This window comes from Aethalodelphis obliquidens, unplaced genomic scaffold (assembly GCF_003676395.1).
Source record: "Aethalodelphis obliquidens isolate GAN/ISIS:26980383/991018 unplaced genomic scaffold, ASM367639v1 scaffold89, whole genome shotgun sequence".
NCBI classification, from domain to species: domain Eukaryota; kingdom Metazoa; phylum Chordata; class Mammalia; order Artiodactyla; family Delphinidae; genus Aethalodelphis; species Aethalodelphis obliquidens.
The window spans coordinates 2,211,591-2,227,884 of NW_020838033.1; the positions used below are offsets into that span (position 1 = coordinate 2,211,591).

Here is a 16,294-nt window from a genome sequence, read left to right on the forward strand (position 1 = left end):
TTGCCCGGCCCGCGCTCCTCATTTGCTCCCGGCGCCTTGCAGAGCTGCGGAGGGGGGGAGCCAGTCACCGGGCTCCTGCGTCCGCCTGGCCGCGCAGCGGAGGGGGCGGGGGCTGGAGGCAGGTGGTGCGAGTCCCTTGGCCCAGGGGCGCAGGGGATGAGGGAGGCGGCTGCGCGTGATTGGAGGAGAGACGAACGAGGGAGGGGAGCCGAGAGAAACCCCCTCCCCCTCCCTTCGCGTTCCGAGGCTGCCGGCCCCGGAGACCCCCGCGCCCAGGCCATGCTGGAGAGATGCGCCTGGGCTGGTGGCTTTATCCCCCCAACCCCCCAACCTCCCCCTTTGTTTTTGTGTGCCCTCTCCTGTGTGTGTGTGTGTGCGGGGGTAGAGGTGGAGTGCGGAGCTGATGAACAAGCTGAAAAAAAAAAAAAAATTTAATTTTTTTTGTTCTCCTGGGGGGGGGGGGGAGCAGGAGAAGGGAGATGCTCTTCCCTGCCTCTCCCTTTCTGGGACTTGGCCACCTTCGCCCAGCTCCGAGGTGGTGGCTCGCCGCCTTCCTTCCTTCGCTCCCTCTGCTTCTCCAGTAGCCACGCTCGACTAAGGCATCCGCCTCCGGGAACCAGGAGAGCAGCATACCAGGCCACCCTCCTCCCTTCCTTTCTCTTCCCACCCACCCCACCCCCTTCCTTTTTTAATTTTCAAACCTTTTTTTTTATTTTTTAGCCACCAGAAACCGCAGCATCCAACGCCCGTGGGCTGGATTCCGCGCCTCTGGGAGCACCCAGGAAACCTCACTCCGTCCCTGCCCGTCTGGGGCAGAGAGAGAGAGAGAGAGAGAGAGAGAGAGAGAGAGCGAGCCTTGAGGCCAGGCTCACCTCGCTCCTCACCTCGGGAGAAACAGACCAATTCCGGACTAAGTTCCCCCAAAGGCCCAGCCAGGCTGAAGCGGTCCGGATTAATAAAGACCTGGCCTGCCCCCACCCACCCACTCACCCGGTTGTATGCAATCCCTGCGTTTGTTTCTGGCTGGGTAACGGGCTGGGGAGGAGGGGGTGACAACAAGGATCGCTCTCGGAGGTTATTTATTTTCCCTTCCACTCAATCCCTTCTTCTCCAAATCTCGCCTGCAAGCTTCCTCCAGCCCACGGGGGTCGACAGCGGCCCTTGAGCCCCCAGCCCTAATCCACAGGGCCTGGTTTTCTCATTCATTATTGATCATATTTTATAAATCCAACGCCACACAATTTTTTCCACATTACCGGGAGCCGTGGGGAGGCTGCCCGGCTATTGGCAGAGGGGACGTCACGTGGGCGGGGTCACGTGGTCCAGAGAGGAAAAAGGGGGTCCTTTTTGGTGTAAATCTGGACTCTAATTCTGTAATATATCAAGGAATCTCGTAAAACCGACACTAAAACGTCCCTGACTACAAATCATCCGGCCAAATTATGAGTTCATTGTATTATGCGAATGCTTTATTTTCTAAATATCCAGCCGCAAGTTCGGTTTTCGCTACCGGAGCCTTCCCCGAACAAACTTCTTGTGCGTTTGCTTCCAACCCCCAGCGCCCGGGCTATGGAGCGGGTTCGGGCGCTTCCTTCGCCGCCTCGATGCAGGGCTTGTACCCCGGCGGGGGGGGCATGGCGGGCCAGAGTGCAGCCGGCGTCTACGCGGCCGGCTACGGGCTCGAGCCGAGTTCCTTCAACATGCACTGCGCACCCTTTGAGCAGAACCTCTCCGGGGTGTGTCCCGGCGACTCTGCCAAGGCGGCGGGCGCCAAGGAGCAGAGGGACTCGGACTTGGCGGCCGAGAGTAACTTCCGGATCTACCCTTGGATGCGAAGCTCAGGTAACGCCGCGCACCGAGCAGTCCCGAGCGGTCCCGAGCCGCAGTGGCCCGGGCACATTCCCCGGAAGGCGCCCCCTTCCCGGCCAAGTGCCCCTCTCCTTGTCCAGAGTGCTCCTGGTAGGAGGTCGGCCCTGGGGACGCGGCCCCCCACCCCGAGCCGCGAGCCGGCGCGCCGCCCCCATTCCCGTTTTTGCTTGGTGCTCTCAGGCTCGCTCGCTGCTTCCCTAGCGGATCCCTCTCCGCCGACGCCGCGGCGCTCTGAGCCCCCAGACCACCCACCCCCACCCTTCCTCCCGGCCTTTTAGCTTTAAATATTTATCAGCCGCGCCGGCACGGGCTGGAGAGGAGGCCGTTTGTCTTGCGGAGGAAGACTGGGGTTTGCAGAGAATAGCCATTAGGATCTCCCCCCTCCCTTCTCCCTTCCCCAGCCGGGGATCTCAACTCTGGGTGTGTCCCCCAGCCTCAGCTTGGATAAGGTCTAGGGGAGGGGGCTGCAGCGCTGAGCAGTTCTCCCCTCCCTCTTTCTTCCCAGCCAACCCCGCTCCCCCATTATTCCCTTCTGGACAATTAGAGGTGGGCTCTAGAGGCCTGGTGGGAGGAGGGGGTGTGAGAGGTGATGAGGATTCAGCCAGGGACACAGAGCCAGAGAGGCAGGTGGAGAGAGGGGGGCTGAAGCCAAGAGAGAGCAGGCTCCTGACCCCCAGTAAACTTGGGAAGCGGGAGGCAGGAGAACTAGAGAAACTAGAGAAAGGGGCAGAGGCCTCAGGGGAGTACAGCTGGCTTCCTCAGGTGCCCTTCCTAGCACCCCTGGAGAACTGGCCAACTAGTTTGCAAGTGTCGTTCCAGAAGGGTGGATGTCCTCTTGGGGGAGACACTAGGACTCCAAAAAGCCAAATCAAGAAAGAGTGCAGGCCACCGAGGAAGCTGCTGCAGGAACCCCAAGAGACCAGGGGCTCCGTGGGGTCTCCTGACAAGCCTGTCCCAGACAACCTTCATAATGTTGTCCTGGACTCAGAGGCCAATCTCAAGGTCCAGAAGACCCAAGACTTGTGGTCGGAAGCTCCCAATCCGGCCAGGGTTGAGGGCCAGGAGAGCCCAGCTCTTACACTTTCCGTATTCGTGGTCACGGTCCCCATTACCTGCTTCATAATCAACTGGCTTTCCAGCTGATTTATTAAAGCCCCAATTTTTCTGCTCATAAACATTTCAGCTTGGCTTTTATCTGACTTGAAATTAGGGCCCCTAGCCCCTCCTCCCACTGTCTCCTTCCTAGGAGGGCTGGCACCAGCACCTCCCCCAAGCCTCCTCAGGGTTTGGGGCCTAACCTGGGAAGCTCTTCCCTGCCCTTCAGCCCCCACCAGCCAGATACTGAATGTTCTACCCCAACCCAGGCTGCTGTCTCTCCTCTCCCTCTGTGCCTTCCTGGAGGCCCAAAGATTGCTTTGGAGGGCTGGGTTGTCTGGGCAGGTGGGCAGGCAGGACAGCCTGGCCCTGTCTGAACCTCAGCCACTCACTGGAAAATAGTCATCAGAAGGCAGTTGCTCTCCAACTGACTCCACGCTCCAAGGAAGTCTGCAAATTCTCACCTCCTCCTCATTCCACAACAGGCTGGGGGAGGGGGGAGACTGGACCTGTGAGGCTCTTTGTCTCCTTTTCTTTTTGGGAAAAGCCCTCAGGCCAGGCCTAGAGTCCCACTCCAGGGTCACTTGCATGGTTTATGTTGTCCTGTACCCCCAAAGACCATCAGAGTCCGCATGCAAAAGGGGAGACTTGGGGTTCCTGGTCCCGGAGGATTAACTGCCTTTCATCCCACATACACACCCCTTTAGGCACAGGGCCTTCAAGAGCCAGCAGGTTAGACCTTGTTAGAGGTTAGACCTCAGAAGCCCTAGGCTAGAAGACTTCCTGGGTGGAAGATGGGAGTGTTTGCCTTGGGAGGCCTGTAGAAAGGTCTGCACGTTGAGGAGAGATGGCAGGCATAGGCTGGGGTATGGATAGTGACAATTTGATGTAATGGGAAAGAAGCTCTTCCAACCACCGATGCCAAACCGCATACAGGGTCCAAGAGGGAGGGGAGCACTCTCATGGCTCGTTCCTCACTCACTGATTTTTCTCCTGCAAATAACCTGCGCAGGGACCGACCGCAAGCGAGGTCGCCAGACCTATACCCGCTATCAGACCCTGGAGCTGGAGAAGGAGTTTCACTACAATCGCTACCTGACGCGGCGGCGGCGCATCGAGATCGCGCACGCGCTCTGCCTCACCGAAAGACAGATCAAGATCTGGTTCCAGAACCGCCGCATGAAGTGGAAAAAAGAGAACAAGACAGCGGGCCCCGGGGCCACCAGGCAGGACAAGGCCGAGGCGGAGGAGGACGAGGAAGAGTGAGGGACAGAGAAAGGGCAGAGGAAGAGAGACGAAAAAGGGAAAGAGAGAGAGAGAAACCCAGCTCTGGGAACTGAACCAGGAAACTCAAGTCAAATAGGGAGGAAAAAAAAAAACTATTTAAATGGAAAGCAGTTAATTTTTTTTAAGGAGAGAAGGTGAAATTTTGGTTTCTTAACACTGGAAAAAAAATACTACCTATAGGAAAGTCCATCAGGTTTGTTTTGTACAGTATGGGAAGGACATCATCTACCTGTTCTGTAGCTTTCTGGAATTTGCCTCCCCTTTTCTATGTTGCTAATTGTTAAGGTCTTTGGTAAAATCTTGCTGTTTTGTAAGCCCCATCTTTGACGCTGTGTGTGTGGTCTGTGGGTCTGGAATAACATGTGTGGTTCCCCGGCTTCCTGAGCAACCCCCCCTTCCCAGTAGCGGCACTGAAGGGGCCTTAGGGAGCCCTAAGGACCCACCAACTAGCTCAAGTGTCCCCTCTGTGCACCTGGCCTGCCCGCTGCTCCTTGCTCCCACCAGCCCCTGTGATCCTCTTTGCATTCTATGTGTATCTGAAGGATGGAGAAATAAAAGCAATTAAAAATAAACAGAGCCCCTATTTTCTGTGTCTCCCTAAGGCTGGGAGGGGGTGAGGGATAGTCATGCATCCCAGCGCCCCTTTGCTCCAACTTCTGCTGCTGGCCCATTTCTTTCTGTGCTGGGGCCTCTTCTGTTTTCTTGTGCCCCTTGCTCTGGGGGCTGCCAACTAGTGAACTTCGGATACCACACACACACATTCCCTTTACATTTTTTTACACATATTGACACGCAGATGCACCCAACCACACCTATTTACAGGCTAACACTGCACATAAATAAATATATACATTGTCACACACAGTCACAAACGTCCATATTCATATGTTCACAAATAAACAGACAGGCATTCACACATCCCAAACCCTGCCCAGAACACATAGTATTCACATTCACTCACACAAGTAAACCCACGTTCATATTCACAGACATATTTATACATACCAGGGTACACTCACACATCGGCTCATAAAACACACAGATTCACATTTGCCCCCAAGTAAACACGTCCTTGAGTCCACATGCCCAGTCGCACACATTCACAAAACAAAACAAAAAACAAGCCCCCCACAGTTCCACAAACTCTTCCTCATTCAGGCCTTCACACGAGGCTGTGGCTTGGCGCCGCCGAGGCACAAATATAGAGCTGAAATCTCAAGTGCTAGGCCTCAAGCGAAGAAGGAGCGGAAGGAAAGGGAAGGTGACCACCCAAATCCACTCCCCCTTCTCGCGCCGGCGGGCGGGCGGCGTTGGGCAGAGGCCAGACCGGCGAGCAAAAACCTCCCGGCCGCCCAATCAGGCCTCCAACGTCAAGATGCTCCTGGCTTTCCGCTCGGTCGGCAAACATTTTCCACAAGAGCTATTCGGTTATTTTATTGAAATTTATTTTACTTTCATTTATTTTAATTTATCTTATTCTAAATTGACCCAGCGACCCAAGTAAAACTTGAAATTGGGGGAAGAAAATGAGCGCCGAGAGCGAGAAGCTGAGCGGTGCGAACTACCCGGCCGCATCCCTGCTGCTCTGAGCCCGGCCGCCCGCCTTCCGCGGGCTGCCTCTGAGCCTTTCTGCCCGCTGTCTGCGCTGCCGGCAACCTGGAATCTTCTCCGGAGTACAGAGAAAGAGAAAAAAGAAAAACATTTGTGTGTGTGGGAGGTTATTTCCTTTCCTGCATTTGGGCGCTAGTAGCTCAATTCAAAATTCGGGCATATTTCAGGGGACCTGGGAAACCTGGGGTGAATCTGGGTTGTTGTTTGTCTCCAAAACACCCCCTTGATTGAGGGATAAATACCCAGAGGACGGTGCCTACGTAGCTAGACCTGCGGAGTTGATTTTTAGTATCTATTCGATTATAAACCCTGAATTATTTAAATTTAAAGATCGGGCATCGGAACAGAGAAGGGGAAGAGGGTTGGAAGGAAGAGTGTTTTAGGAAAATCTGTTTAATCTGAATTTGTAAGTAAAAGGCTCCTAAACCTTCAGTTCCCTCATTAATGACCGCAGACCCCCCCCCGCCCCCCGCAGAGCACAGGGAGTTGTCCCTGGGAACCTGGGCGTGTGGGCATTTGGGTGGGAGAGTCAAGGGTCCGGCTTTACCCTCCTCCAATTTCTGGGGTGCAGAGGCAAGCATCCAGTGGCTAGAGTGTCTGCCTTGGCCCCCATTAGCCTCTTTGGGGCAAAAAGTAGGCCCTAGGAGATCTAGGGCCCCACACCGGCAGTGCTACAAGCTTCACAGGTGGGGTTCCCGCCATCTATAGTGCTGGGAGTGAGGGGGGCATTCAGAGGTGGGAAAGGGGGCACTGAAGCTTTCACTTTGCCCTGATGCAAGTGGCAACTCTGGACACTAGCTGCTGCTCCTAACTCACCCCCAGATTGCCTTAGAATGGTCCCTGTGTGGAGGTTTTGGGGTGAATTTTTACTAGAAGAGGGGACAGAACTCCTGTGAGAATAGGGAGTTTCCAAAAAGAACCCCCCTCCCAGCTGGATGCTTGTGCCTCCTCTGCCTGATTCCCCACACCCCAAATCGCACCCTTTCTCAGATTGGGGTTTCCCCAAAAATCGAGAAGGAGAAGAAAAGAAGATGGCGACTGAGAAAAGCGTTGCTGGTGGAGCAGCCATGAAGAAATGCAATAAATTCCTTGTTGTTTTATGAAAATTTACAACTTTGTGATAGAAGTTTATGAGTGGTTGAATCCAGCGATTGGCCAGCGCCGGTCATGTGGCCGGGCGATCGTGAACATGAACTTTTTATCATTTCCCTGGTGGTTATAATGCAGCATTCTTTTGGACACCACACCTAGGTCGGAGCACTGTCGTCCTTCAGGGCTCCAGCCTCTTGATATTTTTATACTTCAGTATCAGCTCGATAAAGCAAAAGAGAGAGAGGAAAAGCGAGGGGGAGAGGAAAGAAGAGAGAGAGAGAGAGAGAGAGGGTGGGGGGAAGGAGGGGTGGGAATTACACAAAAGAGAAAACCAAAAATAATTTTAATTTCTAAGTTAATTTGCTTGCTGATCTGGGATTTTAGTCATCATGGAGGGTAAATGGACAATCTGCCCAGGACTGCAGCCTGATACCATTTTTCAAAGCCAGAACTTACTCCATTTTCTATGCAAATATCAGAAAAGCGAACACCCTCTCTTCCCAAGTCAGAGAAGGGGAAGCAACGGCTCTCAGGTTGGGATAATATTATCTGGAAGATGAAGAAGAAACCGAACGCTCTCTCTCCCTCTCTCTTTTTTTTTTCTCTTTCCTTTCTCTCCACCCCCTTCAATCGGAGGAAAGAAATCCCAAGGTCTGCAAAGGTAAGAGAAATTCTACAATTTCTTCTTATTCTTTTGCATCGATTTTTACAGGGGGTGGGGGCTTGGGTTTGTCTCTCTCTTCCCCCCGGCCAAGACGGGGTTGAACCCCACCTCTGGGCGCTGCAGGGAGAAGCTTCTCAGGACATTCGGTGGCCGAGAGAGGGGTGGATGCTCCCTGGAGGGGGAGCAGGGCAGGGAGACGGGAGGAGGAACAGAAAGGGGCCATGGAGGCGAGCTCTAAGTCGCCTTTTTAAGCTGGGAGGAGAGGTTTAAGCGAGGGGGCTGCAAAAGAGAGGATGGAGATGTCTGGGCTTCGGGACGCCGGCAGAAGCCGGTTGCGACGGCCTCCGTGGGTTTGCGCCCCCTCCCCCTCCACCATCCTTCCCTTGGTCCGGCCTCCCCCAATTGCCCCCGCGCAGTTCTCTTGCCCGGTGCGGGTATCGGGTATCGGTGGTTTCCCGGCAGCACTGGCACAAGGGGCGGTGGCGCTGAGGGACGTCCTGGTCTCTGGAGGGCCTGGAATCTCCGCAGAGGCCAGCAAGGCGAGGAGGCGTCTAGAGAGACACAGAGAGAACAATTCACAGAGAAATACTCATGATCTCCCTTCGGAGATATTTCTGAAATTCAAGGGCTGTGGGTGGAGGTACCCAAATCGAGGGAGACCTCCCAGGAAGCATGCCTGAAAATGCCCAGGTCGTTCGCCACTCCCGCAGGAGGGAGCCTCGCTCTGCAGGGAGACAATTTTGTGGTTTTTAACGCGGTAGGTTACAGCGTGTTGATTTCTGTGCAATATCGGTTCTATTACTTGTGTTTTATTGGTATGGATTTCGGTGGAGGAGGAAATTGCCGTGTGTGTCTTGATGTGGAAACATTTCAAACTTTCCTAGATCCAAATGTGGTGATTGTGAAGAAGCTGTTTAACACGTTGTTTTAGGCATGTAAACAAAAGAGAAAAACAAAAACAAAAAAAGAGAAGAATAAAATTAAAAGAAAATCCCATTAGGGGACCTGATGGTGTCCGGACCAGAAAGCTGCCTGGCACTGAGCTCAGACAGCTAATCCTGTCCCTCCGGCGCCTGATTTCATTCCCCAGCCAGACCTCCGGGGGCGGGGGTAGGGGGGAGAAGAACCGTAGGGCGGGAGGCCGAGATTCCTAAAGTAGCTGGTGGGGTTGAAAAAGGCACAAGTCGCTAGGTGAGGACTTAAAAATAGAGAGGGCTTCTGGGGAAGCTGCCAGACGACAGATAAGGGACTTAGGGCGCGGAGGGCAGGAGAGACTGTGATTTAGTTTGGTTTGCAGGAATAAGTGATTGCTTTCCTCTTTTTAAAGAGCAGATGCAGAGCATTCAGCCTCGGGCCTCTGGTTGCCCAGGGATTTGGGGGTCTGGGTGTGTGTAGGGGGATATTGACCCTCTCAATCCCGAGCTGAGAAGAGAGAAGCAGCCACTTGTGGCGCTGGAGGGGGGCCCCTGGAGGCACAGGTAGATGCCCTCGAAGCAGGCCTGGCATGGGTGCCTGAAGGGACTCCTCGGCTGCGTAGCGAGAGAAGTTCTCGGCCAGCACCCACGGCACTAAGAGCCTATTCTCAAAGGAAAAATTCCCCAAACCCACCCAGACTAAATGTCTTTTTCTCCTGTAGTCTTGGCGGGGTATAAATCATCCCTCAGACAGTTTACTCTGACCCAAATTATGCGGTTTGCTGCCATCTACCGTCCGTTTGGAGACATGCGGCTTCGGCGCCGAATGCCCCGCGACACTGCCTGAACCGTGCCCGACGACTGGAGCCCCCGCCGCTCTGGTTCGGCGGGCTTCTGGGGACGTCGGCCCAGATTGACGCTTTCCGCTGGATCTCGGTTCCCGCCTGCCCGCGTGTGAATTGGAGAACAAGCGTCCCCTCCCCCTTGTCAGCCTCATCCCAGCTCCAAACCTGGCGGCTGGCTGAGGGAAGCGGCTTTTTCTAGGGCATATTTAAAAAGGACTAATACTTCATCCCGCCCGCGGGCAGGGGCCCTGAATCAAAGGACTGGGGGATCAGAGTAGAGAGCCCTCTCCCCGCTATCCCCCTCCAAGCTCAAGAGGGGATCACCAGGGCCGCTAGGGAGATCCGAGGCCAAGGCTGTTCAAGGTTTATTTGGTTTTCTTTTCGGCTAAGGGAGGGGTCCCGCAGGGGAGGCGCTGGCCCGGGCAGTTCCACTCGGTTGTCAAAAGACAAACCGAGTCTGTTTTCTCCGGGTTGGGTGGTGGGTCTTGCCAGTTTCTTGGCCATTTGAGTCTGTGGTGAAGGAATTGAGCCGAGTTTTCTGGAAACTGTTGTCTTGCAAATGAATGTGCGTCCCCTTCCCTATTCCCGATCATTTCAAGCGAAATCGACACAAATATGCTTTGGGAAAAAAAACGGGGAGTGGGAGTGGGGATCAATCAGTAAGGAACCCTAACCCTTGTAATTTCCGTTCCTGCCGGACCCCTCATACCCACTTAAGCCGACTGCTTTCCCAGAAGCGGGTGGCGAGGGCGGGGGTACGCGCCGCTGCCGCCGAGTTTGAATATTGGCCCCTGTTTCACGGGTTACTGATTAGCTCGGGCTTTCAAGCCGCAGGAGGAAGCTCTGGCCGCTCCTTTCAAGGTGCTGTGGCCCCAGTTCCTGGGCGGGGGCTCCAGGAAATTGCTTGCGGTGCCAGGCAGGCCGAGGTGTTACTAGGTTCTGGCCCGGAGCTGCCGAGGTCGAGGGGCCCAGCGGTACTGGGGCAAACGCGGGGGCTGCGGCCCGGAGTCTTTGGCGCCTCTCGAGTCTGGGCCGCAGGAGCAGCCCTTTCAGCTCTTCAGCAGAGAGTGACTTTCTGGCGGCTAGAAGGCCCGGCCCAGTGCTGGAGGCCCCGAGGGAGCGCTCTCCGAAGGTCTTGGGGCCCTCGGAGGATTTTTTCTTGTGGACAATCCAAAGGACAGATGGGGAGGGTAAGGCGGCTGGTATAGAGGATTGAAACCCTGAAGGGCTCTTAGGGTGCCCAAGGACCTGGGGAGAGGGAGCTGAGCTGCCACTGCTCCCCCCTCCATCAGAGAAGATGCCGTTCATTTGCATAATGGAAATGTCTTTGTACTGTGCTTTGGACTGGCCAATTTTAAGGCAATGTTCTCTCTGAACAACTCTCGAAGAGTGGGAGAGGCCACACTGCTCCCTCTGGGAACATTTGTGTTCCCCAAAACCAGAGAATCACAGAGTCTAGGGGAAGAACTGGGTTGAGATGTTTGAATTCACCCCACCCCAATCACAGTTGGGAGTGGGGTGGGGGAAGGTGCCCACAGTCCTAAGAGCTGGGGGTGGGGGGAGCTTTGCAGCTGAGAGGAAGTGGGAAGCCTGGACAATGTCTCAATCCCCTCCCCTCCACACACCTACTGGCAAATATCCTCCCTGAGATTACCGGTGCAGGAGAATTTTACTCCAGAGCTGAACACAACTTAGACTTTTCCCTGGGAGCTGGAATGTGTGTACGTCCACAGGACCACAGGGTCATAGCTCAGAAAATTACAATTATAAATCCTGCCTGTGGGATTTCTATGCAATCCTTCTGCTGTGTACTCAAGACTTAGTACACGTTTATACCCGCCTCTCCATACACACACTTTCTCGTTGAGCAGGGGGAGACACCCCAGACCTGCCGATGGCTGTGCCCACTGTGTATTTACATATTCCCCCTTGGAGACAGACAGACGGCAGTGGACGGAACCACAGACAGATTCATAGAGATCTGGCTCCAGAAGCCAGGCGGCCTCTGGCCCAGCCCTGCCTGCCTGCTCTTTCTCCCAAACAAACGGATCAGACGAATAAACGCTCATAAATACCTCTGGGCTTAGATAAGAGCGATGAGGCGCTATTTCCTTTCATGCCGGACTCCAGGCGCCCAGGCTCTGCCTTTGCGGCTCCATCTCACGACAGGCAACCTGCAGAGGTGAGGTTAATTTGGGGCTGTGACTCTAAGGATAAGGCGATTATTCTTGTGTTTCTATCACAGGGGAAGACTTCCTCCCTCACCAAATCTTATGTTATCCAGGCTTCATGGAAAAGCCCACACCATCCAGTCCTAGTATGAGGACATTGTGGCCAGAGAGGAGGCACAGAGGGCTGAGGCCGAAGGCCCCGCCTCAGGAGCAAGGAGGAGGGAGGTACACGAGGCACTCCCCCCACCTTGCTCCTCCAGCCCAAATGCTCCCCATTCCTCTCCAGGAGTGGGCCTGACCACAGCTGGATTAGAGCACTTATGACTCTCCATCATTAGGAGGCTTGAGTTTATTTTCTTAAATCTTGACAAAACCCCCCAAAGAGTTGGGCTAGGAAGTGGTGGATGGGACAACTGGGAATAGCCACTTAGCCCTGAAGTTGCAGCCCAGAAGTTGTCCTGAGTTCAGGGAGCCTTGGAGGCCACTTTGCAAGCAACCAAGTTCCCACCCTTGGTCACCAACTTCAGCCCTCTACCTCTTTTCCTAATGTCTTGTGCCATCGTCAGTGGGCAGAACTGTCCCATAAAAAGGAGTCCAAAGAACAAGTCAGAGAAGGGTCAGCCCGGCCCCTTCATCATCAGGTTTTGTCTCCCACCCTGGCCCATTCCTGGCCCCAGGTCCAAAGGTTGTCACCCTTTATGCCTAGCCTCCACGTGCACATTAGAATGTTGAAAAGACACCATGGCTGAGTCTTCCAGCCTGCCTCCAATGCTCATTTTCCTTAGATGAGAGAGAGAGAGAGAGAGTCAGAGATGTACACACTCTCTCACACCAAAGCTTGTAAGTAGCAAGCGGGTGATACAGACATGAGACGTAGTAGGGATTGTAGAGATGCTGAGAGACAAACAGAAGGGTAGTGAGCATCTGGAGAGGGGATACGGAATGATAGTTGTAAGCTGCCTGCTGCAACCCCAGGAGGACCCAATCCCCCTCTCTCCTTATAAAACTAAACAAAAACCAAGTCTTGAGAAAGAATTAATTTTAAAGAGAACTGCCAGCTTCTGGAGAGACCTGGAAAAGGAGCAAGGGCTCCTCTCTTCCCAGTGGTCTCTGATTGTCTCCAATATCAGGAGGGTTTGAGGACCCAGACCTGGAGGAGGGAACAATTTCTTCCCTGAACCCAGACTTACTGAAACACCTTTGATTCCTAAGAATCTATAGCCCAGTATATTCTAATTCTATATTCTAATATTCTATATTCTATAGCCCAGTATATATAGCCCAGTATATTCTATTCTTTTGGGGTAGGAAGTGGGGTGGAGGGAGGGTTGCAGGCAGGATAGGGATCAGACAACCTAGGTTGGAGGATGCCTTTCACCCCTCCTCTCCCTATCCCCCTCTTCCCCGTGCCCCTTCCTGTGCCAAGAGCAAGCAGTACATACTAGAACCAGGCAAGATGTCTTGGGCAGCGGCAGCGGTAGCCTTCCCAGAAGCTCCTAGCCTAGCTGCACAACCAGAGGGAGAAGCTTAGCCTCAGACCCTGCTCCCATTTCCCAGCCTTCTGGGTCCTCTGGGCAGCAGGCTCTGGCCTGTCTCTCAGACCATAAGAGTTGCAGAGAAGCAGGAATAACAAACCCAGGCTTGGAGGAGATGGAGTAGATCTGAGAAACAGGAAAAACGTTTTTCAAAACCTGGGAAGAGAGGGTTTCTTCTTTGCTTCTCGCTTTCTGAAAACAATGCTGATCAGTGGAGAACTCTTCTCCCCTTCTACCAGTACAAACCCCGAGAAAACAGTCTCCTCCTTTAGCTCTCTTCTAAGGAGATTGAGATTCAAGATTCAGAGACATTTACCCACCTTCCCTGGAGGGAATAACCCCTGCCTTGCCTAACCCCAAGCAAAGCAGGGGTTAACTTCTCTGAAAACACAATTAACTTTTTCCTCTTCTGCGTGGGGAGGGGAGGGATATATTTATTTGATCACTGGGGGATGGGGAGGTATCAATCCAAGTGCTCCCTCCTCCCTCAAAGGCACAGACGCCTCTTTCGCAGACCCTACGTAGGTGGAACAGGACGGGTTGTGCTGTTGGGGAGAGAGAGAGAAAGCAGAAGGAGAAGAAGGAGGGGGGAAAAAAAAGGTTGATAGGTTTGTGCGCGGGTCCCTAGCGCGGGCTGCGCTCCTCCTGGGTGCTATTTGACAATTCCTGCCTCTGCCATTGGTCAGTGTTGGATCAGATGGTTGTATTTCCTTCTGGCCCTCACTGGCACCTCGCCATCCCCCCTCAGCTAAAACCCAATCTCAGATATACTACTAATAGGCGCGGCGCTCGGACTATAAAACACAACAAATCATAAACCCGGCGGAGCAGCAGCGGCCGCGCGCGCCTCCCCTCCCAATGAGTTCCTATTTCGTGAACTCCACCTTCCCCGTCACTCTGGCCAGCGGGCAGGAGTCCTTCCTGGGCCAGCTCCCTCTCTACTCGTCGGGCTATGCGGACCCGCTGAGGCACTACCCCACGCCCTACGGGCCCGGGCCCGGCCAGGACAAGGGCTTTGCAGCTTCCTCCTATTACCCGCCGGCCGGCAGCGGCTACGGCCGGGCGGCGCCCTGCGACTACGGGCCGGCGCCGGCCTTCTACCGCGAGAAGGAGTCGGCCTGCGCGCTTTCGGGTGCCGACGAGCCGCCCCCGTTCCACCCGGAGCCGCGGAAGTCCGACTGCGCGCAGGACAAGAGCGTGTTCGGCGAGGCGGAGGAGCAGAAGTGCTCCACCCCAGTCTACCCCTGGATGCAGCGGATGAATTCATGCAACAGTGAGTGAGACTTGCTGCGGCCGCCGCGACCCCCACGGGCCCCCCTCCCGGAGCCAGAGCTAGAGAGCACCCCCTTCTCCTCCAGAGAGAGCGTCTCGGGTCGGAGCTTAGGGAAGATTGGGCGCCTGCACCGGTCTCCCGCGCTGCCCTCCCTCCCTCAGGAGTTGCAAAGTTTGCAAAGTCCCAGATGCACTCCGAGTCAGGGGGAATGAGTGTGTTCTCCCGGAGCGCCAGGCCGCAGCCGGGATTCTGGGTCAGGGAGGCGGGCAGGGGCCGCAGTCACTGGCTGGGCTCTCCCTGTCGCCCCCAGCTCTGGTCCGATCCCCCCACCCCAAGACTGTTCATTAAAAACGAGTGCGTCATTGGAAGAGGGGCGGCGTGACGCTGGCGAGGGAGGGTTGAGTCTGTCCCGGACTGGTTTTCCCTGGGGGTCGGGGGTTGGGGAAAGATGAGGCACCAGGAAAGGGGTGGTAGTCAGAGGAGGGAGGGAGAATAAGGAGAAGAAAGAGAGGGAGCAGGCGGAGGGGAACAGAAGGAGAAGAAGGCGCTGGGATCTCAGGTTGGATTATTTGTCGGCCTTAAGTCCCAAATTGATGTCCATTAAAGGGACACGAAAGTGAGGAGCCCTTAATGCCAACTACGGATCGATCTACGTCATTACGGATTAAGGGCCGGAATCTATCACAGGATGGTGGGGGAGCCAGATGGATGGAAAGAAAAGATGCGGCTAGGAAGAGACATACCTGGCCAGTGCTTTCCCAGCCCCTCCCCCTAGGCTCAGGTGGGATTTAAAACTGCTCCTCCCATCCCCCCACCAAGAATCTAGACAGAAGGCGTAAGCCTAGGAGACCTGGAGGGAATCTGGAGGGGGCGCTGGAGGAGTGAGGAAGGAAGGGGGGCAGGGAAACAGGGAGAGTGGAGGGCATCCCGGGACAGGCTAGAGTCCCCGTTCGAGGGTCGAGTGGGGGAGGGGGGCTCTGGCCCTGGTGACCCCAGGCCTCAGCATCTCCTCTCTGCGTAACAGGTTCCTCCTTTGGGCCCAGTGGCCGGCGAGGCCGCCAGACCTACACGCGCTACCAGACGCTGGAGCTGGAGAAGGAGTTTCACTACAATCGCTACCTGACGCGGCGGCGGCGCATCGAGATAGCGCACGCCCTGTGCCTGACGGAAAGGCAGATCAAGATCTGGTTCCAGAACCGGCGCATGAAGTGGAAAAAGGAGAGCAAACTGCTCAGCGCGTCTCAGCTCAGTGCCGAGGAGGAAGAAGAAAAACCAGCCGAATGAAGGCGCTGGAAGGGGGCGGGGGGACGCGAAGGGAGAGGCCTTCGGGGAGCCGAGGGCATCGGAGAGCCCCGAGAAGGCTCTGCGGGCGGGGGAGCCTGGGGACCTGCTCTCCAGCGCGCGACAGGCGGGGCCACTGCTCTCCTGGATGCCCCCGCCCGCAAAGCTCTCGCTGGGCGCTGGGAGGCCGCGCTGCCTGAGCCCAGCCAGCACCCCAGTGCTCCCTCCATCCCCGTGGAACCTCCTCAGCCCAAAGAGGCTCCCCCGTGAGAACTGAGGACCGGACTCACTTGATGTTTCCTGGAAGCAGAGCAAAACGCTCTTGTCCGTGTCGCGTCTCATTTCGTCCATGTCCCCCGTGCACGGTTCAATGGTAGATTCGCAGTCCCCTCAGCGGGGGCCTCGAAGACTCCCTGACCCCAGACCTCTCTCCCAGCCCCTCCCCAAAGCCACTGGAAGGAGCACATACTACCTAGAAGTAAGAAGAGGAGCCTCAGAAGAAAACAAAGTTCTATTTTATTAATTTTCTATGTGTTGTGTTTGTAGTCTTGTTTTAGCTCTGGACGTGAAATACTTCGGTAATAATATTAATATTATTAATAATGATAATAATAATAATAAAGACGTAAAACCTCGCTGCTGGGTCACCTCTGCTCC

General features: G+C 55.0%; 2 protein-coding genes across 2 annotated transcripts; both read left to right on the plus strand.

The window, feature by feature from the left end:
* The first annotated feature begins 301 nt into the window (after positions 1-301).
* On the plus strand, positions 302-4,823 carry HOXB7 (homeobox B7). The gene is made up of 2 exons (XM_027094507.1): positions 302-1,842; positions 3,977-4,823. The coding sequence occupies exons 1-2, from the start codon at positions 1,443-1,445 to the stop codon at positions 4,228-4,230; spliced, it is 654 nt and encodes a 217-aa protein (XP_026950308.1). The 5' UTR covers positions 302-1,442; the 3' UTR covers positions 4,231-4,823.
* Positions 4,824-12,836: 8,013 nt separating this feature from the next.
* On the plus strand, positions 12,837-16,272 carry HOXB6 (homeobox B6). The gene is made up of 2 exons (XM_027094350.1): positions 12,837-14,356; positions 15,381-16,272. Exons 1-2 carry the CDS (start codon positions 13,942-13,944, stop codon positions 15,638-15,640), a joined length of 675 nt encoding a protein of 224 aa, XP_026950151.1. The 5' UTR covers positions 12,837-13,941; the 3' UTR covers positions 15,641-16,272.
* Positions 16,273-16,294: the final 22 nt, after the last annotated feature.